Source organism: Notolabrus celidotus, chromosome 12 (assembly GCF_009762535.1).
Source record: "Notolabrus celidotus isolate fNotCel1 chromosome 12, fNotCel1.pri, whole genome shotgun sequence".
Classification (NCBI taxonomy): Eukaryota; Metazoa; Chordata; class Actinopteri; order Labriformes; family Labridae; genus Notolabrus; species Notolabrus celidotus.
The window spans coordinates 11,680,895-11,704,243 of record NC_048283.1 but is presented as its reverse complement, the minus strand read 5'-3'; the positions used below and the strand labels follow the sequence as shown (position 1 = coordinate 11,704,243).

Genomic DNA, 23,349 nt, shown 5'->3' with positions numbered 1-23,349 from the left:
CCCTGATAGCTGAATGTAATATGAGACCACGTTTGTTCCACGTGACGGATTATTGAATACAAAATTGCTTGTTTCAATGATTCAAGTTAGTCCTTAATCAATTAATCAATAATTTATTGTTTACATCCCTAATTTAAACACATCAGTCTAGAAAAACCTCATCTGGTCATCCATTGTCCCCTTAATACATTTTGCTCACCAACCTCAGTGCTAGAAAATCAAGCCCAAATATCGATCCATGTCATTTGAATAATCACACCATAATACCTCAAAGTACTGAGAGACACTCGTGTTCATGTTGCATCAGTAAAGAAGAAAAAGAGCACTCGGTGTTTGACTTTCTCCAAAAAACATTTATTAAACAGTTTTCTTGTTTGCAGCTGAAACCTGTGGGGGGAGAGAAACACAAAATGAGGCATATTCAGCAGACAAGGTGGAGTGGTGGCTGTGAAAACGTTTGCTTATTTCAAATCAAAATCCAATTACTTGCTGGGGGAAAAATAGCACTTTAAATGTTTCATTATGCAGCTTCAGTTTGAGGAAATGATTCCAACTAAATATCAATTGCAATCAAATGAGATGTTGCATCTGCTTATTATTCTGTTGATTTGCTGTTTATTCAAAAATCCATACCGAACCGGTGTTTGAACGGGAATGCGCGACTTAAAGAGAGCGAGATAGCACAGAAAAGAAACTTCATGTGGACTCTAGAACACAGTTTGGAAGCAGACTGGTTGTGTTCCAGCTGCTGCTGCTGCCAGAAACATCATGAGAAAGTCTGCTGGCAGAACATGGCAGTAATCTTGATGCAGCAGAAATTGAATCACTCTCTCAAAATGCTAAAAACCAGAACACATTAAGAACCTGTAAGATGCTAGCACAACCACACCAGCATGTTTTCTGCAGGTAGGCGGGGCTGATCCCAGGTCTGCTCATCTGCATACTGCTCATTAGCATGGGTAAACAAGTAGAAAACTGCTGCCATACGGCGGAGTTGCCAAGCATGAAATTCCCTCCTCGTGTTTACCCCTTTTACCCTTGGATTATCACAACGCTGCTGCCACACGCCTGATTTTTGACAAGGCCCAACTGTGATTTGTTTAGTGAAATCAACAAACAATTCAAGTAGTGTGTCGCTGAGGAAACGACACCTGGCTGGTAGAGAAAGATTTCCCAAGGACAAGAGCTTTAAAAGATCTTGCATGTTGAAATGACACCGGGACCGTGTTCTCCCGCAACAGACAAGGTGTTGCATCAAAGCAAAGGAGGTGATATTTCTGTGATCACAGTCCTACGGCACCATGCCTAGAGCGCCTGAACGTCACATAAAATGCCAGAGTATCACAAACAGGCTCCCAGCCTGTTCAATGAATAACGCAGCAACTTCATGCTGGCCAGGCAACCGGGTTCTTCAAAGACTGACTAATACTGGAACATTTTAATTCAAAGCCAGACCAGGTTGTGAAACACATTAATGCTCATCACATCAACCAAGGCCATAGTGTGACAGCAGATTTGTTTTAGAGACATATGCAAGTCAATTAGTGATTGTGTAGTGTTTTTATATTCTTTGTGTGTCTGTACAAAGGTCAGAGTTGGGCCTCCTTTCAAAGCTATGTTTTTAAAAATTAAAGCTTGGTTCTGTGGGGGAGAAGAAGCAAGGCTCTTAAAGTGGTGTTCAAAAAGAAACACTTAAATATAAAAGATAGGTTCAGTGAGGAGAAGACTTGAGATGCAGTGCGAGCAGAACATAGACATCTATGATTCCATGATACACTAACATTCTTGTGTCATGATCTTGCACGTGTTATAAAATAAATAAGGTGTGTTCTTTTATTTAAGTTTGTCCACCTTGTCCCTTGTGTTTAATGCTCTCTGTGTGTATGACAGTAGAGCCACTCTACCAGTCAGACATTTGAATGTAGCAGAAAGTGTCACATCATCAAATCCATTGAGTTTTGGGTTCTATGTCACAGTAGCATTAGCCACTGCTTATTTACACTGCATCAGCTGATCTTCTCAGCAGTACAAGCTCCTCAGAACTCCAAAAAGGTAGTAATTAAGTGGTGTGCCTCACCTGGCCAGCGATTCTATCCAGGTCCCGGGTTCCCTGGGAGGTGAGTCTGCGACCACTGAAAGAAACAGAAGACAGCAAGAATTAAGATATGAAACTAAGTACATAATGGAGTGCACTAAACTGTTAACCAAAGTCAAACACAAAAACATAAGTGTATTTTCAAGGCACATGGACAAGCTTTCCCAACAGGTAAAGCCATGTAGCAATCACCTATCCTTCCACATAGGAAGAGATGTTCATTGGAGGGTTTTGGTTATCCAGCATCAGAAATACAGGCGTCTTATAGTCATGCATTATCAAAATGAAGATGTAGCATTGAACACGGTATGACAGATGGGGTTGTGAACTAGTTTGTGCACACAGAAGCCAAAATGACAAACCATACCATGCAACAGGCAGACTAAAGCCTTGTTCATACTCGTATCCTATGCTTTAGGTCTACATAGCCCTTTGCATGTGCACCTCCTCCCAAATGTAACTACTTGTCAAAACGACATGGACCGCAAGCTCTTTGATTCGTCTCCTGGGCGCCATTATAGTCTAGGAATTGTTTCCTGCATTTACAGCACTCCTGGAATTGCCGTACATAGACCGTACATTTCATCCCCTCAGACGTCTCCTCTCTACTCTTCCTTGCAATAATTACTGTATCAACGGCAACATGTTTCAGCTCTAAATTAACCTTATACACTCCAAATCGCTATTAAAAAGCAAGTAGAAGGGGCGCCGTGGGCTTAGCGGTCAAGTGCCCCATGAACAGAGGCTATATAGTCCTCGTCGCAGAGGTCGCAGGTTCGATTCCAGCCTCGACCATGTCCTCCCCCACTCTGCCTCTCTCTTCAGCTGTCCTGTCCATTAAAGGCAAAAATGCCCCCCCCCCCAAAAAAGAAATAAAAGGAAACAAAATGTAGCAGGGACTTGAAAGAGGCGACTATCATAGAGACCACACTGCCCAGAAGCATATAGTGCTCACAAACGGTCAATGCACAAATGTAAACCATGCTGAACACATGCTGTCAGTTTTGTGGAATGCACCAACATCAGACAAATTACAATTTCTTGAAATATTACATGATAGATAAATACTAAAAAAGACAGATTTCTGAACTCAAACACTTCATTTAACTAGAGAAACCAGATATTTCTAGCTTTGAATGCTGCTTTTTATCCACTAGATCCTATGGACAGAGACACTTACCCATTGGGATCCTTCTCAATCATCTTCAACAGTTCAAGGGCCTGCAGCACCTTGCGAGCTACATTTTTGGATCCTACGCTGTAGTGAGCGGGGCACACGCCGTTCCTGTTGCGGCCTCCATAGATCTTGGTCATGGAGCCGACGCCGGCGCCTCCACGGAGGTACAGGTGGCGGACTGTGGATGCTGCGGGGGAAGAAGAGGAGATGAGGATGTTACTCAAGAGTTCACTCTCAACACAGAATGCTGAGAGCTAAGGTAAGTGAGCATATGGCTGCAGTTGAGAATCAGCTCTGGAAAATGAATGAGCAGTGTTTCATATTTCAGAAGTGAAAAACATCATTTTACCATGCAGCAAGAGTTAAATCTCACTGTCATTTACTCCTCAGAGCTAAAGCATGACGGAGCATCTGCTTGACAGTTTAGGAAACAGACGCAACACAAACTCCCCTTCTTCATCCTTTTGCTTTTTACACTGTTTGAGATATGGATGCAGAATAACTGCTACAAAACAGGCCTCTGTGGGATGAGCTCATTACACAGGTTATCTTAAGATAAATATTCAGGCAGCTGTACAGCAAAATCAACTAGATGTAGAATCACAGCAGGTTTATGTGCTGACATTTACAGTGCAAAATAATCCCACACAGCGCTCAAACTGTACGCCATATGACTTCCACCGATATCTATTCATCTGTTCGGAGATGTAAAAAGGTAACAGTTCTTCAGGGAGCTGCATCAGCTTCCAGCACCAGCATGTGGTGGAATAAAAGTGCTCCGAACAGAGGTTTCTATAAAATGACTACACATTAAATCCAGCTGCACACTTTTATGTCACTATCTAAACCGTATAAAAAGATTTGATTAGAGACTTGTAATTAAGTCTCTGAGACTCTTTTACAACCACTGGCCTCCACTTCAAAAAAACTTTAAGCACAAGGACAGAGAGACGCACAAGTCTGTCCTTACAAGTCCTCGCCGCATGTGATATCATGTGAATGTGTTAGTGCTGGTTGATACAGCCTCAAATCACCCAGCACAATGTTTTCCCTCCATTACATTTAATAAACATTTATTTTGTCTTCTTTGTTCATTGACACTGTTGGGGTGTTTACATCGTTTCATACATTTGATTATTTTTACTTTAATTAATTCACTTATTGTTATCTAATCTAAGGTAAATAGGGCCTTAGGTGTTAATATATTTCAGTACTCACTTCTATAGGTTGATAGTTTTGCACTGGTTGAAGTGTATATAGATGGGCAGGTAAAATACGAGGTGCGGACACCAGGAGATTTTAGAGCACAAAAACACTACCTATTGTTTGAAAGAAGACCTTTTATGTTGTTCAATAAAACACCAAAGAAACTGCATCCTTGGCTGGACATTTGCAACCTTTGGATCCTGTGTACGATCCACTCTCCCCGTGCCCAGTAGTGATGTGCGGATCGATACTGAAATACCGAAACCAGATCTTTATGCTGTAAAATTGATTCTCAAATCAAAATATCGATACTGCAGTCATTTGAGGCAATGTATATCATTAACAGGAACACAGTGGAAAGTAACTAAACCATTGAGTCACTGTCTAAATGACACCCGGTTGGTGGGAACTACTAGTCCTAGTTCTTAATAATTAAACAATCATTTATTTTAATGTTTTTTTTTGTTTAAAAGAGAATTTTAATAAGAGCTGAGATATTGTTTCCAATGAAAGAGTGCCTACAGATACACATCCACAGTGATGTTTTAAAACAATGATCTCATCATTAAAACCACTTAAACATATGACACCTCTTCATACAATTTTAATTTACGAAGATTTGTTGCAACTGTATTTCATGACTTAATTTCTATAAATGAATGCTGCAAACAAGTAGCCTATGTACAATACAGTTAAGGTCACGTTGTATAAAATAACTGAAACTTATTTTATGCATTTACAAGAAAGGAAAAATCACAATTCAGACCATGATTAACTTCCGTGACACAATGTCAGACATTGTGTGCTCGTGCTTCAGTGGGGTGGGGATGGGAGTTAGAAGAGAGTTTGTTTCAGTGACAGACACAGGCCATGCCTTGTGATCACAACAGTGCTCTTATCTGCAAGACAGAAACGCTGTGCTGCCTCTGATACCTCCATTACAAAATACACAATCATGCAAAGAGAAGAGGGACACCGTCCTGATTTTCTAAATGTGGATTAAGCTTTAGGACCGCCGTCGCACCAATGGTGTTTTTTTTTATAACAAAGACACTGAAATATTGGGCTGATCGAAACTGGATCAAACTAGATTAACTGAGCTTCCAATATTAGCTGACAGGTAACATCATATTGTATTTCCGAGCATCACAGCCTGTAAAATAAACACAATCAGCTACATTGACTCACTCCTATCAATCTACAAACAGGTTGATTCCAACCTATACACATTTCACATTTTATCCTTTAATAGTTGAAAAATGTCCTTCCTTTGCAGCTTTAAACAAATAAAAAATATATCGCAAACATGGGTAAGATTCAGTTGGTTATAGGTTCTGAATGTTGTTTTAGATGTTGATGAACTGCTCAGTAGAGAGGTTTTGTGCCAACGAGAGGCATGGACAAAACACAAAAGATGTACTGGCACTTCTTGAAGTGGAATATAAGTACATATATTTCTCTACATCAGGCACATTACTCAATGTTGACATTTAGTATGCTCAGTGGGTCTCTCAGGCTCCCCCTTCATCACATCAGGGCTCATTCTCTAGAACATTCCCACAAAAGGACCGTTCAATGTGGAGTGGTGGGTTTGTAGGATGACAGGTCATCGAAATTGTGATCTCAAGGGGGCACGGGCATTGGACACCACTTGAGGTGGCTACTCTTTACACCACTTTAGAGTTTTCTAAACACCATGAGACAAGATGAGAGCACAGCTGGATTGAACCAAGAACCAGTTTTAGAGTTTAGACTTACCAGCTCTGATGTAGAACCAGTTCTCATCACTGGGGGCCAGCTCTTTGTGCTTGCCCAGCTTGACAAGGTCCACCCAGTCAGGCACCTTCAGCTTTCCTGACCTAGGGTCAGAAAACAAGAGTCAGCAAGAACTAAACCACAACATGGCCCTTAGGAGACACTCACATAATATATATCATTTATAGGTAAGCTTTAATATTAAGGGATCAGGAGCTTGTTGCACCAGCTGTGCGCAAGTTGTGTCCTAAATTAGGGTGTTAAGTTGACACTAAACCATACCTTGAAACTAGTTAGTAACTTAAGTTGTTTCGTTGTTTGGATTAACTACAGAGACGTAGGGTTCATCTTAACTAGCAGACTGTAACGTCCAAACTAACCACAACATTGTGGCAGATATGACGTTTACACTTCCAGCAGCCAATCAGAGGAAAGCACCAATTTTGAGGCATTGCTATCTTTTGTGCCTAATCTTCTCAGAACTGACAGACTGAAACAAACTAAAGTAAAGTGATAACTATGGCCTAAAGCCTTTATATGTGATGTGTGTATAATAGTGACATTGAGTGGGACAGTCATCAACTACAACATACATTAATACTCAGGAGCGCAAATCTTGGTCATCATATTTCTCCAAAGGACGTAATCTTTTGGGGATAAGGCGTTGCCGAAGTAATACAGCTGGGAGAACCCTCTGTATCTCATCCTCCAAATCATCCCACCTTTCAAAATGACAAGCCATGGCAGCCGATATACTCTACAGACAACTTTACACCTACTAGGAGCCAAGTGTAAGAATTAAGTTGTAACTTAGGCTCACGTTGGAACTATCTCTGCCTGTGCAACAAACAAAATGTTAGTAGAATGTAAACTCCATCCTAAATGAGAAATAACGTTCAATCTAGGCTACGTTTGAACTTACTGCTGCAACAGGCAGCAGGAGTGAAATTCCTTATGTTATGCTCTAAGTTAGCATCATCACACTACATTTCATATGTTATGCACACATCAAGAAAGTTTGAGTGTATAATATACAGTACTTACTTCTTCAGGAAGGCCGCCAGGGCACGGACAAACTCCTGCTGGTTGACGTCTTTTACTGTGACACCAGGCATCTGAGAAAGAGAATCAAAGTCAACGTTAGATTGGCACTTCGGCTGACATTCACTGGGGATATAGTTGGCATATTCCGCTGAATGCAACAGTTACTGTCCTCTACATAATGCGGTTTGCTTGTCAGCACATACAACGTGATCCAGCGCTACATGGCACACATGCGAGTGTTTAGCTCCGATGTAGCTTGGGTGATTGAACGATGAATGGGTGATACGTTTGCTGTATAAGGATACTCATACAAAACTGAAGTGCGCTTTATCACATCTACACAGAATACAACGATTTAGATCCATTACTTATGTTAGTCTGCAAGTAATATGCTTTCAGCCGGCGTTAGCTAGCTTTACATTAGCGCCTTTTCTAGCTATCATTGTCGGTCCTACCTCACAGACGCACGACTTGTTCGTAATCCATACCTATTAAAACGACGACTTCAATTTCACAACATATAAAACGCAAAACCGGCTTTGAAATTCACTAACTTAGCGTTCCGACCCTGAATGAGGAGCTAAAATGGGATGCTACAGGCGAGCTAGTAGGCCTCAACGAGGTAGCATGGGGGCAGCCATTAGTAACAGACCTATAGCGTGAGCGCAACACTCAAGCGTTATCCTTTATAACAAACAAAATACGCCATATAATTTTCTAAAAGCTCCGTTGGTGTATGGATCTTAACGTTGTTTTCTACATTACCACATTTCGACGGTAAAAGCCAAATAATTCATCTATTTCAAGCCGTTAAACCGAGGAAGGAGAATAGCGCTTTACCTTGCTTGTGGACAGCGAAGGGAAGAGGGTGGAACGGGGTTTCCAGCCCATGTTAAAACGGGCAAATCTCGTGTAATAACGCGAGACTGAGACGTTGTTTTTTCCATCGATGCAGCTCCTCGCTGTGCACCGACCACATTTCATTTGTGACTGAATAATATAGGAGGTACGGAAGAGGATTAGAGACACAAAAGAAAAAAAGAAAAATAAGGTGATTTTTTTTATTAGTGTTATGAGATCAAAGTCAGAATAGTGAGAAACAAGTCTGATTTTTAAGATTAAAGTCATAATTCTGAGGAAAAAGTCAGATTTCTGAGATTAAAGTCAGAATCATGAGAAAAAAGTCATAATTCTGATATTAAAGTCATAATTCTGAGAATGAAGTTATATTTCTGAGATCAAAGTCAGAATTTTGAGGTGTCAGAATTTTGATGTGTCAAAATTCGGAGATTAAAGTCATAATTCTGAGAAAAAAGTCATAATTCTGAGAAAAAAAGTCATAATTCTGAGAAAAAAGTCATAATTCCGAAATTAAAGTCATAATTCTGAAAAAAAAGTCATAACTCATTCTGAGATTAAAGTCATAATTCCGAGATTAAAGTCATAATTCTGAGAAAAAAAGTCATAATTCTGAGAAAATGTCACAATTCTGAGATTGTAAAATTTCATTCTGAGATTAAAGTAAGAATTCTGAGGGTAAAGGCAGAATTATGACCTTTTTCCAAGAATAATAATATTTTAAAAAAAAGACTTTATTATTATTATTTTTTTCCCAGTAGCCCTAATTCTCTTCCGTAAGAAAGGCTCAAGAAATGTTGACTGTTTTTAATCTTGACACATCGCATATCAGTCACGGGATATTTTTGTATGTTTATCTTTTGTAATAAACAACTGATTGCAGACTTATAGATTTCAGAGGAGGAAACAAGAACAGCAAGTTTTTGTTTTTTTTGATGGCATTATGTTGCCACAGGCATTAAACTTAAATTGGGGGCAGAAATAGATGGAACATAATAGTGTTGACTTATTACAATTCCGCTTGTGTAATCTGTATACTCTATGCCCTCCTTTGGGTCTCCACTTTCACAGTTAACAACTAACAGCTCCTGAAGCTGTATTTAAAATTGCAGCCGGCAAAATATATTTTAATCTGTGTTTTTAATTGCTTTGTGGGTATGATTTTGTGAAATGGAGCCCCTTCAATTGGGTTCAGCATGCCCCTGACTGGAGCTCGTCCCTTTTGGCAGACAGTGGGAGAGTGATTTGTATAAACACTGACATGCTTGGTTGATTTTTTGGAAATATATAGGCATATTTTCCACTGTCAGTCCTGCAGTTCAATGAAGGTCATTTGCGTGTAAAAACTAAAGCAAACATTATGAGCCAACAAAACTAATTTTCAACCAATTTTTCATTGGAGTAGCTCCAGTCTTTGTACATCAGTTATTTTTGAGAAAATATGATCTTTCTTTTGTTATTTCTTATCTGTTATTGTATAATATCACCAGAAATACATAGATAATGTGAAGAAGAAGCATTAAGCTATGATCTTTTGTAAGAGTATGCATTTGTCTCTTGAGCAAAACAATGAAATCACTGTATTGTCCACTTCTTTTGCTTTAGGGAAAAACACTTTTAGGTAAAACAGTGTAAAAATTGCTCTTATCTCTCATTCTTACTCCATCAAAAAGCTCATTGCCTTAGATGTTAACAGCTGCTACCTCTTATTTCCCTTTATCACTTAAATTAAAAGAAAATTAAAGGATTTAGACAAATCTGATAGAGATATGTTTTTGTCACAAAAACAAAGAAGAAACCAGATTTCTGTTTATGTATGTTTGTCTGAGCTGATACATCTGTGTGTGTGTGTGTGTGTGTGTGTGTGTGTGTGTGTGTGTGTGTGTGTGCGGTGTGTGTGTGTGTGTGTGTGTGTGTGTGTGTGTGTGTGTGTGTGTGTGTGTGTGTGTGAACTTTATTTACATATTTCCCTGGCTTGCAGAAGTGCTGTTGCCCTTTGCACATTTCAGATGGAAAGGGCAGCCATGCTCCAACATTGACACAATTGATATGTTTGCGGAGACAGGAAAGAGAGATAGACGGCAGGTGGATAAGCAGAGGTTTATGAATCAGGTTTACACTCTGTCAGAGGGGGCAGACAGTTTAGAGTGAGAGGTGAGATAGACAGAGATACTGGAGGGAAATAAAAGCCAGTCAAGTCACACAGAGGATAGATCATAAAGCTTTGCATAAACCATCTGTGTCATCGCAGGGCTTCACACCAGGTAACTGTGTCTTTTAATCCTCATTTATTTACTTGACATTAAGGCACCACCGACTCCTCATCTCTCTAAAGAGCTCTGACCATTCTGTTCCGTTTGGCCTTGCCACTTCTGAGTTGTTTCAAAGAGTTTAATTGATTAATTAAGTCAATTAATTACACTGGGAGTGACCAGCCACCATCTTGAATTGAAAAACTTGCATAAGGTGGATTAAACTCCATTAATTACTTCAGTAAATCAATTTTGTCGAGGCCCTTCAAGTGGCGCGACAGGAGACAAGTGTGTAAAGTGATTATGATGCTGTATAAGGAGGTTATTTCAGCCAGTTAGGATTATTATAAAAGAATGACGACTTAAACACAAAATGTTCTGCAAAGGTCAAACTCATTATGTAAAATGGTCAGGTGTCGCATTGCTGCAGCCAATCTGCTATTTCAACATGTATATACTCTACTTATGAAAGATTATTGAAAATGTAGTGGAATTAGCTGCCAATCACTTTTGAATGTATTTGCTGGAAATAACTCATTGGGGGAGTGTGCAGTTTGTGTGATTGAGTGTTAGTGTTCATGCATTTACTCATAAATGTCGAGGTCTGTTTGTGTCTCAGAGAGTATGAGCGTGCAAATGCTGCTTGGTGGGCCAGCGGGAGCAGGGAGGGAAAACAAAGACAAGTAAAAAGAGGCGAGAACACTGAGTGTTAACAGTGTGTTGCCACCCGGCTCGCTGCTTGTTGCTCTCTGTTTGCATGGCGCTCACATCCTCGGTGGAGAACTTCTGTCAAGTCTGGTCTGGCCTGACCTTTTCACTCTCCAGGCACGTTTACAGCTCTCCAATACCTATCAAAATATCTGCTCTCTCGCTGGCCGGCTCTCTGCCCCCAGCACAAACTTGCATCACATTCTCCATCCTTTCCACATCTGTACTTTCTCCCTCTCTTGATGGTTTATCATTCTGACCTACACCACTATGCTTACCCTCTAAATTTCCCTCCCTTTGTCACTCCACTCTCATTTGTATTCCCTTTGTTTTTTAGTCTTTCTCTATGTTGGACTGTTCTCTTGAGAATGCAAGTTTAACGCTGCAGGGTCCGTCTTTTCAGGCACAGCAACGTGGGAGCGCAGGGCGAAAGTGGCAGCTAGAGTGGGTGTGAATGAGAGGGTATTTGCATAAGCATTGATGGATTTTTTTTCTTCAGTTTCTGCTCTTTAAAGTTATCAGTAATGTCTTTATAACTGCAGTCAAATATATTCCTTCCCTTTATCAGCCTCCATCTCTCTCTATCTTTTTCTTTATCTCCACCAGACATGATGGAATTCATGTGGCTGTACTCCCTGTGCCAGTGTTCAGTGTCTGTAGCTGTCATTGTGGTGAGTGTGAGGTTGTGCATTGCGGTCAGCAGCGGCCGTACAGAAGCAAGAACCCAGGGTGTACAGTTGCAACCCGGCAGTGTGTCATGCTGCCTGCGGCTGTGTCTCGGCTGGGTGGGGGCTATTGGAGGTGCAGTCGGGGTCCCTGTGACTGTGCTGCTCAACCTGCGAACCCCTCAGTGTCTGTACACGTGCATAACCCTGGTGTGTTGCCCCCTGCTGGTGAGGCAGTTCACTATGTTCCTGTTAATGCTGCTCACATTGGATGCCCACCTGATGCATCACTTGGCAGTCAGGTGAGTCTGAAAATCCTTGATTTAAGCTAAGAAGTTCAAATGTCTTCTAAAATAAAATTAATAATGTCCTACACTGAATGTAAATTACTCTTTGCACTTTCAAATATGAAACATGCATTGCTTCAATACTTACCCTGTATGTGTGGGAGAGGGTAAATAAGTGGGTGGTGAGAGTCAACACTTAATCGTGTTTGCAGCAGTATAGGAGGGAAATCAATGAACGGTTAGAAGGCAAAAAAGCAGCAAACATGGCAAGATGTGCCATTGAATGACATACTGTTAAATCATAACAGGCTGTTTGTTTAGTGCTCAAACAGCACACAAATATACTGCTATGCAGGAGACAGGGGGGAGTCAATATCAATAAGCTTGAGGGGTGTAAGATGTTTGATTGACAGTGACCTATAAATCAATCTTTTCAGCAGAAGAGAGTCAGTATTGTGTTGTATCCACCAGTAAAGCAGTTTGTGTGAACGTGAACCACCTTAAAAACTATTCCAGGAGGAGACACTTGTGGTAAATTAAGGAGCTCTCTGGTGTACACATAACAGCTGAGGCTGATCTTTCTAAAAGTCAGACACTATTTTCTCAATCTAAGTGCATTTTTCTATTTAGGAATGATTGTTTTGTCTCACTGCTGAAAGTGAGAGATGATTTATGAAGAAGTGTCAGACTGTAGATGCTTGATAAAGACTTATGTCAATTCTTATAAGCAAAGATTTGGTCAAAACAAAATTTTTCATTCCCACATCCAGGTACACCTCAGTGATGACTCGTCAGCGCGCTCTCTGTGTGGTTCTGCTCTGCTGGGTGGGCTCCGTTCTCTCCTCTTTCGCCCAGTTCATCGGCTCAGATGTCCTCGACACCTGGAAGAACGGTGGGGCTGACTCCGGCACTGCTGGCCATGAGCTGCATGACAACTTGACCACCTCTCTACCTACTCTAACCCCTCCCCCGCCCCCTAAATATCACTATGTACGCAAAGTAATAGGACAGTACCTTCCATATGGAGGCTTCTTGTCGAAGTTTTATGTGGAAGACATGCACAACTTTACCTATGCTGAGTTTCACAGCAGCCACTGGGGAGCGTGTGCTCCTGATACAATATTAAGCCCTGAGTTTTTGGTCTATGTCCATGGTATGACTGTGTTTATGCTCCCGTTGGTTTGCCTGCTGGCTATCTACCTTGAGCTGCTGTGTACCAAGCCCAGTAACACTCCTTTTAGCCATGCAGACCCCCCTAAACAAGACTCCAGTCGGGTTCGTTCCCTTGCTTTATCTCTGTCTCTTTTGGTGGTGCTGTGCCTGCCATTGCACATCATCCATGCTCTCTTGCTTTTCCAACCCAATACCAATCTCCCTGCCTGGGCTCATGCAGTCACCGCTTTCCTCTTCCAGCTGTACAGCCTCGTACCGCAGATCCTCTTCACTCCTCCTAGGAAACAGGAGGGGGAAGAACGGGCGTCCTTTCCTGTCTCGGCCCCCCACCTTCCACCTGCAATAGCATCAGTTAGAGGAAAATCTGTGCGAATGGCTCTGTGTGAAGCAGTGCAGGCAGCTCCATGGGCGTCAGCCAAACACTCACTTAAAGCCAAAGTGTGCCCAGAGGTCTGAAATCTTAACACAAGACTTAGGTGGTTGTTGTCAATGTAAACATTTGTCATAAATTTAAGTTATAGTAAGTAAATTCATTTATTCCATGTTTTAGGTGCAGAAGACAAAACTAAGGCAAGCAGCTCACACGCCAAAGAATAAATACAGCATGTTTGTTGTTGGCTTTTTAACTCTAATCAACAACCCTGTGTTCACATGTTATGAATAACTCTGCAATTGAAAAGGCCAGTTAATTACCAGGTCCCATACCAAATGTCAGTACGAAAAAATTAAGTCTCCAGATGATGACTGCCATCCTGATCACAGATGTCTTGTTTTCTCTCGCTGCTTGTCCTGTGGGTCTTATTCTAAGCTTGTTCTAAGTCTCTGCTAAGCCAACCACCGGTAATGTAGATGTATGAGTGACAGCATTTAATTAAACATTTGGTAATAACATAGTGGCCCAGTGAGGATGCAGCAATGTAGGTGAAACATCATTAACCTGGTGGCTGTTTTGATTAAACTTGTAAATACAATGTGATGTTCTCCTGCAATAAAAAGGAGCCTTGCTTGCACTAATTGCATTGTTCATCTTGAACTGTGTTGGTGTTCGAAATCACTGATGAAGTCAGAAAAAGATTGAAAATCCATCTCTTATCGACTCTATTCACATATCAACTATTGTCCTGTCATGTCATGCTCAATGTGGGAAGCTCCAATGCTGTTTTAATGCCTACTGACAAGTTCCAAGTTGTAATGTAGGGAACTGTCATTTCAGCACTTCCATATTAATCTATAACTCATAGATAGATAATACAGTTGATAATGAACAACTGATGGGAATACATGCTAATTATTAAGCTTAAACATATCTGACCCTATTTAAACTGCCACTCTTCTCACTGCCACCATCTCTGACTGCTGTGGTAAAGGTTGTTTATCAGAAAAAAAAATCAGTATCTGATTAATTATTAATATTTATTCACTTATTGATGAATTAAAAAATAAAAACATTAAACAGGAAAATCAAGAATCTGGCTATATTTCAAGTCGAAATGAATTAACTTGTCATTAGGGTAAGCTAATGTTAACATTAAGCCACTTCTTAGCTAAAATTACCTTGAGCATTAAAGTGCCTATTCTAACACAAACATAATCCGTAGTAATTGCTATGTTGAACAGAAATTATTCACTCTCTGCTAATGTGATGTTAGCTAGGACCAAGTCAAATGCTAAAATCAGTGGTTGCATAACTGCAGCTACTAGGTTATCAAATATGTTGTTTTTTCTTAGAAAACTGCCCTAATGTCCTGCATTGTTTCACTCAGTTGCTTATCCATCAGGTAGCACTGAATACATTGTAATATACCCAGCATTTATACACCTTACAACCTGGAATAAAGTAGTACAACATTATGCTAGCATATAAGCTTCCTAACTTGAGAGTGACAGAAGAAAGCTGGCATGAGATTGTTGTGAGTTAGCAACAGTAGAGCAACAGCTAATGTTAGCTTAGCCACAACTTCCTCTAATCTGGACCAGGTAACATCTGAATGCTAACTTCACTGTTTGAACATTTAACATTAAATGTGCATATTTGTGGTCAGTTTATGTTAGCTAGGATGTTATGAAGGTAGAGGATGTGTGCCAATTTAAGCTGTTTGCCAATTGTGAAGGTAATGGGTTAAAAACTGTGGTCTGTTGAATATATACAAATGCCTCTCCAGGTTTTCATTGTTTGTAGTGCTCTCAGCTACTGGTTACCCACAAAGGGGTGACAACTTTTTTCAGGTTCTCTATAGCTATAGAGAACCTGAAAAAAGTTGTGGGGGTATCCGTGCCTCTAGGGGTACGTGGGAGTACTGCAAGGGGTATATGTGACTAATGTAAAAAATAAAAAGTTGCATCACAACAAATTTTAAAAAATCTGATTAAAAACAACTTTATCAATAGAATTTAATTTTTTTTCAATGCAACATCAAATAGGGCACTATTTCCAAATTGAGCGTATTCATTCATGGGAAGACATAAGGAGAGGACAAGAAATGCAGTAAAAGAAAGGAAATGTATTTTAACTATTGTAACTGTGAAACATCTTGATGCTTCTTGTTTGACATAAATAAATTGGTGTGCTCCTTGGGCCATCAAAGGTACTAGCTGCCTCAATCTTTAATTATTTCTGAAAAATATTGCACTATGCAAAAGCATATAATTTGTGTCATCTTTCATTTCAATGTTATTATGACACTGTAAAACCACTTGCATACATTTATTCATGTTCTTTTCCCATACTGTTTCCTGAACATTTTTCTCGGCCATACAAGGGGGTACTTGGCTGAAATTGTTTTAGAAAAGGGGGTACACAAGCCAAAAAAGTTTGAGAACCCCTGCTCTATAGGACAACCTGAAACACGGATATGACATTATAACAGCATTTGAACCTACCTACCTGAGAATGACATCAGAGGAAAATAACTACCATGATATTCAGGTGTATTCGGATGCACATGGATGCAACCTTTCTTATCTAGGTTTAGTTTTTTGTTCCCTTCTGTCGTTAGCCAACCATTTTCCACCTCTTTATAGATCCATTATTTTTTCTCTCTCTCTCCTCACGTCTTTCCATCTCCTCTTTGTGTTCTCAAACAATGCACTGAGTACAGTATGTCTTCCATCACTACGAAAAAAAAAAAACCATCCTGACTGAAACACATTATTGATGGAAGAATCTGGTAAGTGAAAAAAAAAGAAGAGAAGATTTTTCCAGCTTTCCTGGCTCGGCTGCCCATTCAATTGTTCTGCGTGCCTCTCTGCTTCCTGATTATGCTCAGCCTCGACTCACTCAGCCACCTCAATCAATGCCTCATGCTATGCTGCCGCTCTGTACACACCTCTTTGCCACGCTTGAGTCCCACTGCCAAGACCAGTGGACATAAGCTGCGTTAGCCCTCCTATAGGGTCACCAGGGTTGGCTTTACAGACGGATAAAACTGTCTAGCATCCAATTTGTGTCTAATCCACTTTATAGCCACTAAAAATATTAAAAAACAGTCTTTTGATGGAATTCCATATCTTTTGCAACTCGTGGAGGTGATTTACAACTATCATAAATGGGTCATAAACAGGTGGATTCTCTGATCTGAGCCCGTTCCAGGACGTTAATCGTTGAAACCAGCATTGTAGAGAAGCAGCATGAGTTATTCATAAATTTCTCTCTGTCGTTAACAGGCCATATTATTACTGCATGTCATAAACTCCGGCAGGATACAAGTGGCTGTTGTCTGGCTTGTCTCAGTCTCATTTTTGCTCATGTCTATTGATTAAATAATCATCCTCTCTGGTGGTTTGATTGTCATCAAGCCTAGCAGAATGGTATCATTGTTATGGTCAGATAATGGCTGGTTTCCTAGGACATAGCTTTCAGAAGCAGAGCGGGCAATTATGCATCAATAATCTCACTGAATGTAAAATCATTAGATCGCTCTTTATGGAAAACATACTAAAGAGTTCTTCAATTGAAAAAGTTATTTTCTTGTTCCTGTTAGAAGATGAAGAAATTACAGAATCAAACACAACCAGACTGAATGCTGTGAGCCAAATACCAAAAAAAAAACCACATTGTTTGAAGGACACACATATAAAGAGACAACATTCTCTGTTTTATTACTCTTGGACCAGCAGCAGGTCTGATAGCAGATGCTACCTGCTCTACCTTTGCGTCACCATAAACTGAAGATATGTCTGCTGTCGATGTGTGCGTGCGTGTGTGTGTGGATTGTTTGTTGGCCACAGTGTCAACTCATGCTGGTAGCGCCTGGCAAGTCCATTACTTTGATTGCCGTTTGACAATCTGTCTTTATGACAAGCGACCGTGGAGCCTCACCATCGATGGCAGAGAAACACATCGATCTATCACCCGGCGACCTCCGGCGGCTTTCAAATCTAGCCCCGCACACAGATGGACATGTTGAGTGCTTCTCGACAGAATCGGGTATTGATTGCGTGGAAGTTAATGGCAGAGTCATATTTTTCTGTGTGCATCTGACTCAACCCTCCTGTCGCCCTTTCTTCCCTGCTATCTGTTCTTATGATTCATTAGCAGGGCCACAGATTCTTCTGGTTTGTTTATTCTGATTATCGTGGGCTGCTATTTCTAACAGGTTTCATGTTTTTTATCTTTCTCTTCCCACCTTTAATTCCACAGTCCTCTTTTGATGTTATCAAATGCTCCACTTATTGTTCTCTTTCTACAGGACTTCAAGGAAAAACAGCTTCTGTTGAGAAAGCGAATCCAAAAAAACAAAACAAAAAAAACAGTCTGATCCCAAAAAGTTATTTTTGGATTCTTTTTTATTTTGTCGTGCTTTGTATCTTTCCCCTATAAAGAAATAGTTAGCTATATATCAACAATGACACATGGACTCTAAAATAAACAAGAGTGAAAGACAGGAGAAGAGACGACTAGGCACAGGAGACGAAGAGAGAGAAAGATAGAGAGGAAAAGCGAGGAAAGGTAAGAGTGAAAAAAGACAGCAATTTCTCTACAATAGAACCAAAAACAAACCATGGGAAGTGTACATTTCTTTAACATTTACAATTTTTAATAATAACAACGGCAATAATAATAATAACATTAACAACAATCATAATTGTTCAAATAATAATAATAATTAATAAAAAATCAATAAGACCTCTGGTTTCTCATAAAGACAAATGATTTTTTTTATTCTTTTCTTCTTTTTTCTTTAAAGATCACTGGACAGTAGTTTGTTCGGCTTTGCGCCTCTATAGGCTAATATTCTGTGTTAGTATATTTGTTTCATAACGTGTTTCAATAATCAATAGTAAACTGTTTTCATATTTCTTAAAAGTTTCCTTTAATTTATGATGCTGTTCATTTTTTATACAAATAAGGACTTCAGAGATATGTATACTTGTTCTGTGGACATGTGTACTGTACGAATGAATGTGTGCATGTATCTGCATATGTGTGGTAGCATTCAGAAAAAATATCCATCCGTCTTCTTAACTCACTCACTCACTCCCTTTTTTTTCACTATCACTCCTCTTGCCCTTCTTATGAAGACTTTTAAACCTTTTGATCCTTTTAATGACATTCTAAAATAATTAAGCTTTTCTTTAATGCCTCGGCAAGTCATATTAATTTCTTCGTTGTCAGGAACGCAGCCCAACACTAATCCTTTCATTATTAGGAGCCAACAAAGGAGGAGTGATAGAGAGAGGGAGGGAGGGGGAAAGACAGAGAGAAAGAGAGGTTTAAGGGAGAGGATGTAACAGGTGAACCGGGAGGAAGGAGGAAGAGGAGGAGGAGGGTCAATTAAAGAGATAGGAGAGCAAACCTCCAAATTAGAAGTATGTGCACAAAAAAGGAGCAAAAATCTGATCTTTTTGCTGAAATAATTGACAGAGGGAGGAGAAGGGATTGCAAAACAGAGTGAGCTAGTTTGTCCAGAGAGTCTGATAACTCCTCTGGACTTAGCGCTAACACACTCCTGTGTTGTTAAAGTATTTAATATGAGTCGGGCTCTGCTGGAAAGATGTTTTGGCAATTTAAAAAAAATTCAATTTTCTAGCATCCAGCGCTCAATAGCTCTTGGTCAACTCATCAGCTCCCCCTCCCCTCCCTTGCATGCTGCTCCCTCTGCCTCCGCCTGTTAAGGACTGAGCTTTGTGCAATGGATGGTTTTCTCCAGGCGTGGAATTATAGCAGTCATCTGCTTCTAATTCCCCTTCCACTTTGGCGGCTGCACAGGCGGAGTGCCTGTTTTCTTTGTGCTCCCTCGCTTCCCTCTCGATCAAAATAATTATGGCGTCATTTCATTTTTTTTGTCTGCATTCACCTCGGCCTCTCCTCCTACCTTCTCTCTCTGTGTCACTCTCTGTTTTCCCCAGTTTGTCTGACTAACAGTATATATGGCACAGACGTTAATGGCTGGTCGGTCTATAGGCTTTCTTTTTCTCAGTCTGTCTCTGTGTGTGTGTTTGTGTGTTTGTGTGTGTGTGTGTGTGTGTGTGTGTGTGTGTGTGTGAGATGAAGTGGAATGAACTGGTGGGATGGACTGGCGGTGTGCGGTATCTGTATACAGTCGTTTTCAGAAGGCTGCCTTCTATGGCGCATTGTATAGAAGTGTTGGTGTGTGTTTGTGTGTGTGTGTATACTGTATATAGGTGGGAGACAGGGGAGAGGGAAATAGAGGGAATGAGGTCAGAAGGAAGATAGAGAGGGTAGTTGGGGTAGGGACAGAGAAGGGCTACAGTAGGTACTCCTTCTTGCCCTGGCTGGCGTCGTTCCCATTGAGGAAGGCCTCCTGCACCTCGCCGTGTTCATCCAACCCACTGGCCTCATGGGTAAGATAGGAACCTGTATGACAAAAGATGGAAAGGGACAGAGAGAGAGACAGAAAGAGAGAGAGAGATACCAAGAGGGACATTGGAGGGGGAAGGTTAGGTGGCAAAGCGTCATTATAATTGCGGCGCCCATGCAGCAATATCAAACCAATCAGGCTTCATATTATTGTACCTGTGACTGATTAATTCATTAGTTAACTGATTGTTAGGTCAATACCAAGCAAGAATAGGCTCTCGGGTACGATAAGAGCCTACAGGCGGAAATTAGAGGTAGTGAGATGGACAGAGGAGGCAGAAAAAAGAGGAGAAGATAATAGAGAAGAAAATGACAGGGGAGGGAGGGTGGAGAAATTGGCAGAAAAGGGGTGGAGGGGAGGTTAGGTGCAAGAGAACAATGGCACTTTTGCGTCACTCAGAAAGCCATTAAAGACATTTTAACACCCCTCTGGTCGGTTTGATTAATGATTCGGTGCAGTGCGGGTTACAGAGTGCAAGAAGTGCTCAAGTCATCTTCCTGCTTGAGTGTCCCTTCACTCTCAGGGGTGAGTGACACTCTCGTTCTCCCTCACTGCAGAGTCTGACTGGCACGCTGACAGACACAGTAGGCTGACGACAAAGCCTCTAATGGCTCTGTTTCAACATGGTTTGGTTGTAATAGTCCTGTCTCTGTGCTGATTGGTGGTCAAGCCAAACTGAATGTTGACTGACGGCTTGTCCATAGCCAAAGGGTTAAGTAATGGCTGGTTGCTGCCGGGGTATACGCTGTTCCCGGATCAGTTCTTGGCAGCTGTGGTGCAAAATCGAGAGCTGCCAACTGAGGGCACTTAAAAAGATAGGGAGCGCAGGGAGGCTGCTTTTAATAGATGAGCCTTGATACACTAACATATAGTCATAAAACACGGGGACCACACCTACATTTCCCACCCCACCCTATTTCTTCTGCTGTCTCGGCCAAGGTCGTCCATCACAGATAGTGTTCGCCCGCAGAGGAGCATCGCATCCTGTCTGCTTCATGCTGACAATTTTACACCTCAGTTTGAAATATTATTTTCAAGGAATCCAAGTGTTACTGGCCTGCAATTATTTTTTCACAGCATGTTACACCAACAATTGGAGAAATTAAGGAACATGCCTGTGAAAAATGTGATAAATAGTCTAACTTTCAGAGCGTGCCCCCTGCTTGCGAAAGGTACTTCAGGGTGGCAAGGTGTGTGTGTTTATGTGAGTGTGTGTGTGTGTTACCTTTCTGTCGGACAGAGCACCAGATGGTGACAATGAGGACGCAGATGACGGTGAACACCAGCAGTGCCAGAACGCCACCTATCACTGCATACGGTACTGCGCTGTGGGTCTCCACCACTGCACCGGGATCTGAGGAAGAACAAAAGAGACAAATAGTGCGTGTGGGTGGAGGAGAGGGTAAATATAAAGGGAAGTATGGAGATAAAGGGAGAGAGAAGTGCTGGCAGGGAATCAGGCAGAGAGAGAAATGGATCAAAAGTGAAAGCAGGAGAGATGTTAAGGTAGAAAAAAAAAATATATATATTAAAGTGAAAGAAAGAAAGCACATTTAAACGCAGGAGGGGGAGAGAGTGTACAGGGAGTGAGAGGAGAAAAGAGAAGTCAATACCTTCCACCCAACTTGCATTATCACCTTTCATCACCCCCCCCCCCCCCCCCCCCCCCCCCCCACCCCACCGCACGAAACGGCAGACAGTGAGAATAAAAATGGGTGAGAAAAAGGCGGAGAAATGAAGAGAGTGAATAAAGAAATATATGTCAGCCTCCAAAAACCCACTTCAGCCAAGCACCTGTCAAGACCACAATGCATTTTAAATGAGGCAAACTTTGAGTGTGTTTACACCCTGACTGGTGTAGCCCTGGGAAACACTTCAACTCCAAATTTTGTGACACTATGTAGTTGAATATTGGAGTCGTGGTAAGGAATTATTCAAGTTAGCCTCACCTTATACCAACTTTACACCGCTTTAAAATAAAGAAGACACAAAACAGAAGAATAATGAAAGAAAAAATAGGTTAGAGTTGGAATAATGAGTCAATTAAGCAGTTTTCATCATTTCAATTTTAAATGATGATAGTTTTAATAATGGATTAATTGTTTTTGTCATTTAAAATGAGAGAAATGCCAAATATTTACTGGTTCTAGCTTCATGTATTGGGGTTTTCTGTTTATTCCTTTAATTTCTCTGCAAGTCCTTGAAAATTATTACATTTTTATCATAATTTTATAGACTCAACAATTAATCCATTAGTCAAGGACATTGTCAGTAAAGCAGCTGTTATCTGCACACTTTATACATCCAAAAGCAAAACTTCATAGCAAACATGTGATTAAGCACAATCTCACTGGCAAATACTGGCTGCCAGCAGCAGATCAGGGGATTGATAGTGTGCAGGAAATTATATACGGAAAGTAAGTGCAAATGAAGGTAATCCGTGCTTTAAGAAAAGTAGGTCTTGAATGCAGACTTAAATATCGAGACATTTTCTAAGTCGCTGACAGCAAACAAAAGTTCTTTTTTCTCTCTATGAAGGGGTTTAGTGGTTGAGTGAAAGAGCTGGTAGGGCCAATCGGAGGCAAGGACACAGAGTTATTGATGCAGCTCATGGACCTTGACAGAGCAGAATTAAAACATGAATCATTAATACCAAGCTTACACATAGAGATCAGGAGAGAAGGAGAGGGTGATTTTGGAGGGGAAGTATAGGAGGAAGGGCAGAGATTGACAGCAGAAGAGAAGAAGGTGTGCTCTCAAGCGTGAATTTTTTGGTTAAGTGTGTCATTGAGTGCTTCAACAAAGAGTGTCACATTGCTGCTCCTGTATGATCAAGTATTGGTGTGCTTGTATGGGCAAAATGAATACAGGTGCTTCAGCGGGCACACAGGTCATGTTTGATCCAAGTGATTAAAGGGCTGTAGGATTGACCATGTTCACCTGGCTGCGGTCATGTTCAGTGTGGGACCACAAATGCTGTAATAGTTTCATTCTTCATTTCTTACAACTTATGAGCTTCTGTCAGTTAAAAGCAAATGTTAGCATATATTTAACAGAACCTAGCTGTTGTTGTCATTTGCTATGGGGTGGCTGAATGTTAACCTAACCATCAAGCAGAGATTTGATAGAAAGGCATGCATTTCCAGTGGGGGACAGTAGCAGAGTAAATTTACTTGAGTACTGTACTTAAGTAAATTTTTTGAGTATCTGTACCTTAGTTGAGTATTAATTATTGGAGGAACTTATTACTTTTACTCCACTACATTCAGAAGACAATTATTGTACTTTTTACTCCACTACATTTCTAT

At 40.8% G+C, this 23,349-nt stretch overlaps 3 protein-coding genes across 5 annotated transcripts in view; 1 reads left to right on the top strand and 2 right to left on the bottom strand.

The window, feature by feature from the left end:
- Positions 1–332: 332 nt before the first annotated feature.
- On the bottom strand, positions 333–8,183 carry rps19 (ribosomal protein S19). Its single transcript, XM_034698504.1, has 6 exons — positions 8,118–8,183; positions 7,278–7,348; positions 6,237–6,337; positions 3,276–3,459; positions 2,078–2,132; positions 333–387 (listed from the first exon to the last, which is right to left on the bottom strand). The coding sequence occupies exons 1-6, from the start codon at positions 8,166–8,168 to the stop codon at positions 358–360; spliced, it is 492 nt and encodes a 163-aa protein (XP_034554395.1). The 5' UTR covers positions 8,169–8,183; the 3' UTR covers positions 333–357.
- A 3,815-nt stretch (positions 8,184–11,998) lies between these two features.
- Positions 11,999–14,166, top strand: LOC117823357 (adenosine receptor A1-like). Its single transcript, XM_034698530.1, has 2 exons — positions 11,999–12,062; positions 12,818–14,166. Exons 1-2 carry the CDS (start codon positions 12,004–12,006, stop codon positions 13,674–13,676), a joined length of 918 nt encoding a protein of 305 aa, XP_034554421.1. The 5' UTR covers positions 11,999–12,003; the 3' UTR covers positions 13,677–14,166.
- Positions 14,167–17,987: 3,821 nt separating this feature from the next.
- cadm4 (cell adhesion molecule 4) overlaps positions 17,988–23,349 on the bottom strand; it is a 219,250-nt gene continuing 213,888 nt past the window's right edge. For 2 of the 3 annotated variants that reach the window (XM_034698613.1, XM_034698612.1), the window contains 2 exons: positions 21,267–21,395; positions 17,988–20,037 (listed from right to left, as the gene is read on the bottom strand). In XM_034698613.1, the coding sequence (XP_034554504.1) occupies positions 19,928–20,037; positions 21,267–21,395 (239 nt within the window). In that variant the 3' untranslated portion in view covers positions 17,988–19,927. Of the gene's footprint in view, positions 20,038–21,266; positions 21,396–21,990; positions 22,011–23,349 lie in introns of those variants that run through there. The other variant, XM_034698615.1, reaches the window with a different exon arrangement.

What these genes read in the sequence shown, in the direction of transcription:
- rps19 (XM_034698504.1), bottom strand. Translation starts at nt 8,168, where the DNA reads ATGGGCTGGAAACCCCGTTCCACCCTCTTCCCTTCGCTGTCCACAAGC. An exon ending in CTTCGCTGTCCACAAGCAAG is followed by an intron (nt 7,349 to 8,117) that starts GTAAAGCGCTAT and finishes TCTCTTTCTCAG; the next exon opens with ATGCCTGGTGTCACAGTAAA. An exon ending in CTGGTTCTACATCAGAGCTG is followed by an intron (nt 3,460 to 6,236) that starts GTAAGTCTAAAC and finishes CTTCCCCCGCAG; the next exon opens with CATCCACAGTCCGCCACCTG.
- LOC117823357 (XM_034698530.1), top strand. Translation starts at nt 12,004, where the DNA reads ATGTTCCTGTTAATGCTGCTCACATTGGATGCCCACCTGATGCATCAC. An exon ending in ATGCATCACTTGGCAGTCAG is followed by an intron (nt 12,063 to 12,817) that starts GTGAGTCTGAAA and finishes TCCCACATCCAG; the next exon opens with GTACACCTCAGTGATGACTC.